This window comes from Uloborus diversus, chromosome 6 (genome assembly GCF_026930045.1).
Source record: "Uloborus diversus isolate 005 chromosome 6, Udiv.v.3.1, whole genome shotgun sequence".
Taxonomy (NCBI): domain Eukaryota; kingdom Metazoa; phylum Arthropoda; class Arachnida; order Araneae; family Uloboridae; genus Uloborus; species Uloborus diversus.
Window position 1 is genome coordinate 12,516,421 of NC_072736.1, and position 3,001 is coordinate 12,519,421.

The window sequence follows — 3,001 nt, forward strand, 5'->3', positions numbered from 1 at the left end:
AAAGAATGAAAGGGAACGTATCTTAACTTAGGTCAACCTTTGAATAAAGGTACAATCTTGAGAACTTCACAGCTTAAAAGCAAATTCATAGTCCAGCAACATGTCTAAGTGTAAACAGTACAGTACAACAAAAGAAAACAAGCTAATTTCCGCATGTGTAACTCCTTGATCGCACATTGACTCAACAGGTGTTTTTCTTGTTTTAGACATCTATTGTGCAGGAATTGTAAGTAAGGTGAATTAATTTTTCTCTTATAGTAGCTTGTTTCTGTTATTTTTTCATTTTTTTTTTTGTTCTTTTAAAATAAATTTAGAGTCATCTTTAAAAAAAACCTCGAGTTAGAGGTAGTTAACTTCGAGATATTGAGAATAATTCGCATGGAAATTAAAGACAAAGGGATCAGGACTTGATAAAAACGTGTTATGGTAATATTAGAGTTTTGCGAATCGACTGTATATATAGGTAATAAACAATTTAAAAAGCACAAAAAAAGCAGGGGGGAAATTAAATTGAATTTAAATTTATTTTTATAATAAAGGGATCGTAAAACAGTGAACATTAATAATCCTGCGTCTTTTGTCTAACAAAAAAGAAAAAAGTTTAAATGTTGAAATTTAAAAGTGATAGAATTTTCTTTAACAGGCATATATGGCTTTAAAGGATGATGAAGCTGCTAAAGAAGTTTTTACTGAAGTTCTAAATGTTGACTCATCTAATAAAGCTGCACAAAAGAACCTATATGTTTGTAATGAGAACATTAAAAAACAACTTGCTAAAGAAAAGAAAATGTACCAAGCTATTTTCAAAAAAATGGCTGAAGAAGGTTGTCAGGTAAGATAATAGGTTAATGTGAATTGCTTTCTTTAAATTTGCTTGCTATTTATAGCTTTAAGATCATATTTTAATTTAGAACTGAAGAATTCTGACTTATGACTCTTAATTACAGGGATATGCCCATAGGATATACTCCATGTATAGTCTATACTCTCAAACATTTTTTAGACATACAGCGTATACCCTCAAGTTTCAAAAATTTTCATATTATATTATGTTTATGAAACATACACATATTGTGCATAGTTGAATACTGGGAATAAAACCTCAGAAAAATTGATGGGAACATCTCTGCGTAATTAGTTAGAGTAGTTGGGACCTCTAATCTGGAATGCTTGGAACCGCAACTTTTCCGAATTTTCCAGATCTCGGATTCTGACTCAAAAAATAATGAAAACTTGCCTGTTGTGCGCATTTTTCCATTTTATCCTAGTTTTGCTAATGTTGGTGCTGAATTTTTTTGTTTAATCAGAGTGAAAGTATGCTCCAATACTGCAGTTCCCTGCATATAGTCTGCAGATGTTACTCTTTGTTATGCAATGTGCCGATCAATGCAATAAATAAACCATATTCTTACTAAAAATAATTTTGTACTTCTGTTCAATAGGCTTTGTAATGCATATTTCTGAGAAGAAAAAAAAAGTTATCACAAACCAAAGCAGATGTTAAAAGATTGTTGCACAATTACAGCAAAATGCTTATTTACGCAAAACGCCTAGCATAAAAAAAAGTTTGTATAAAATCTGAACCGAAAGCAGTGTTTCAACAAGAAATTGCTAAATGTTAACAAAACTACTTAAAGAAAAACAGTTACGGATTTAAAGATTTTGAAATTGTGGGTACTGTATGTCAAAGTTGAATGTTATGGAGGAATAAGCATGTTCAAATTGTGTCTCATCTTCAGAATTTGATTATTTATTGTGCTCAAATGGAAAGTACAGTAAACTCTCGATAATCCGTGGAATAAGGTGGCACAAGAACTGAATATGCAAATTTTAAAAGCATTAACTAATTTTAAAAAAATTATATAAAAGCTTTTTTTTTTAATTTGCTCAATATTGCAAACATATTACTCACATGCAAGCAAATCATGCCAACAGATTAAGTGAAACAGATTAAGCTAGGTTACACAAAAAAAAATGTAGGAAAGGATAATTTTTTCAAACAAAACTGATCTGGTCACCCCTTTATGCACACTAGTATAGATCTAAAAGTCAGGTTTTGCCATGAAAAGTTTATCATTGAAAGGGAGGGAAAGAAAGAAAAAGAAAAATATTGAGAAATAGATTTTGCATTTAAGTTAAAATGGGGGGCATTTATCAACTTTCAGTTAACCATCTTCAGAAAAAAAAAATCGAAAGTGAAAGCCAGCAAATATGTCAGCTGCAGATAATCGAGGTTAAACTGTAATTGATTTCTTATCATTTGTTCATATTAAACATGTTTGATATATATACGGTAAAACCCCTCCTAACGGACACCCCCCTTATGCGGACAATTTTTAATTCCCCAGTTCCAATGCAAATAACATCATTAAACCCCTGTTCTGCAGACACCTCTCTATTGCGGACAAAAAAAATTTGTCCCGTTAGTTTCCGGATTAGAGGGGTTTTACTGTATATTCCTTTCCAGAAACTAACTGTTCTCATTTGTGCCTTATGCATTACAAATGTACTCATAGATGAATAAAAATGGCTAGACCAGCCGCCACTTAGTAATCTTTGGTTAGTTCTCTCATCCAGTTTAATAATTACAAAATTTCCTGTAACAGTTAATAGTTAATGTTCAATAATTTTGCATTCTATTTGTTCTTGTAGGATCCTGAATCAAATGCAGAAAAAGTCAGTACAGAAAACGGACATGTAGATAAGATGGAAACAGATGATGAAAAGCAAGCTGCTGCTGCTGAAGCTGTACCAGTTTGAAAAAGTCCAAACAAATTTGCTAGTGAACTCATCCTAGATTCATATTCATATTATCTATATATCTTGAAAACATTGATACTATGTCATTAAAAGCTTAACCTGTTTGACTTATCTTGTAATTTTTTTAAAATCATTAAGTTATCATTTTCATGCATTTCATGTTTTGTTGCTTTTTACTAAAAAATTTTGCTTATTTACTATAAGATTTTTAAGCAAAATTGTTTCATGCTAATGTTTCATT

General features: G+C 30.9%; 1 protein-coding gene across 2 annotated transcripts in view; it reads left to right on the plus strand.

Moving 5' to 3' along the window:
* The window catches only part of LOC129225300 (peptidyl-prolyl cis-trans isomerase FKBP4-like), a 31,133-nt gene extending 28,194 nt beyond the window's left edge, over positions 1-2,939 (plus strand). For both annotated transcript variants that reach the window (XM_054859890.1, XM_054859891.1), the window contains exons 7-8: positions 644-832; positions 2,653-2,939. In XM_054859890.1, coding sequence (XP_054715865.1) covers positions 644-832; positions 2,653-2,760 — 297 coding nt within the window. In that variant the 3' untranslated portion in view covers positions 2,761-2,939. The remainder of the gene's footprint in view (positions 1-643; positions 833-2,652) is intronic.
* The last annotated feature ends 62 nt before the right edge of the window (positions 2,940-3,001 follow it).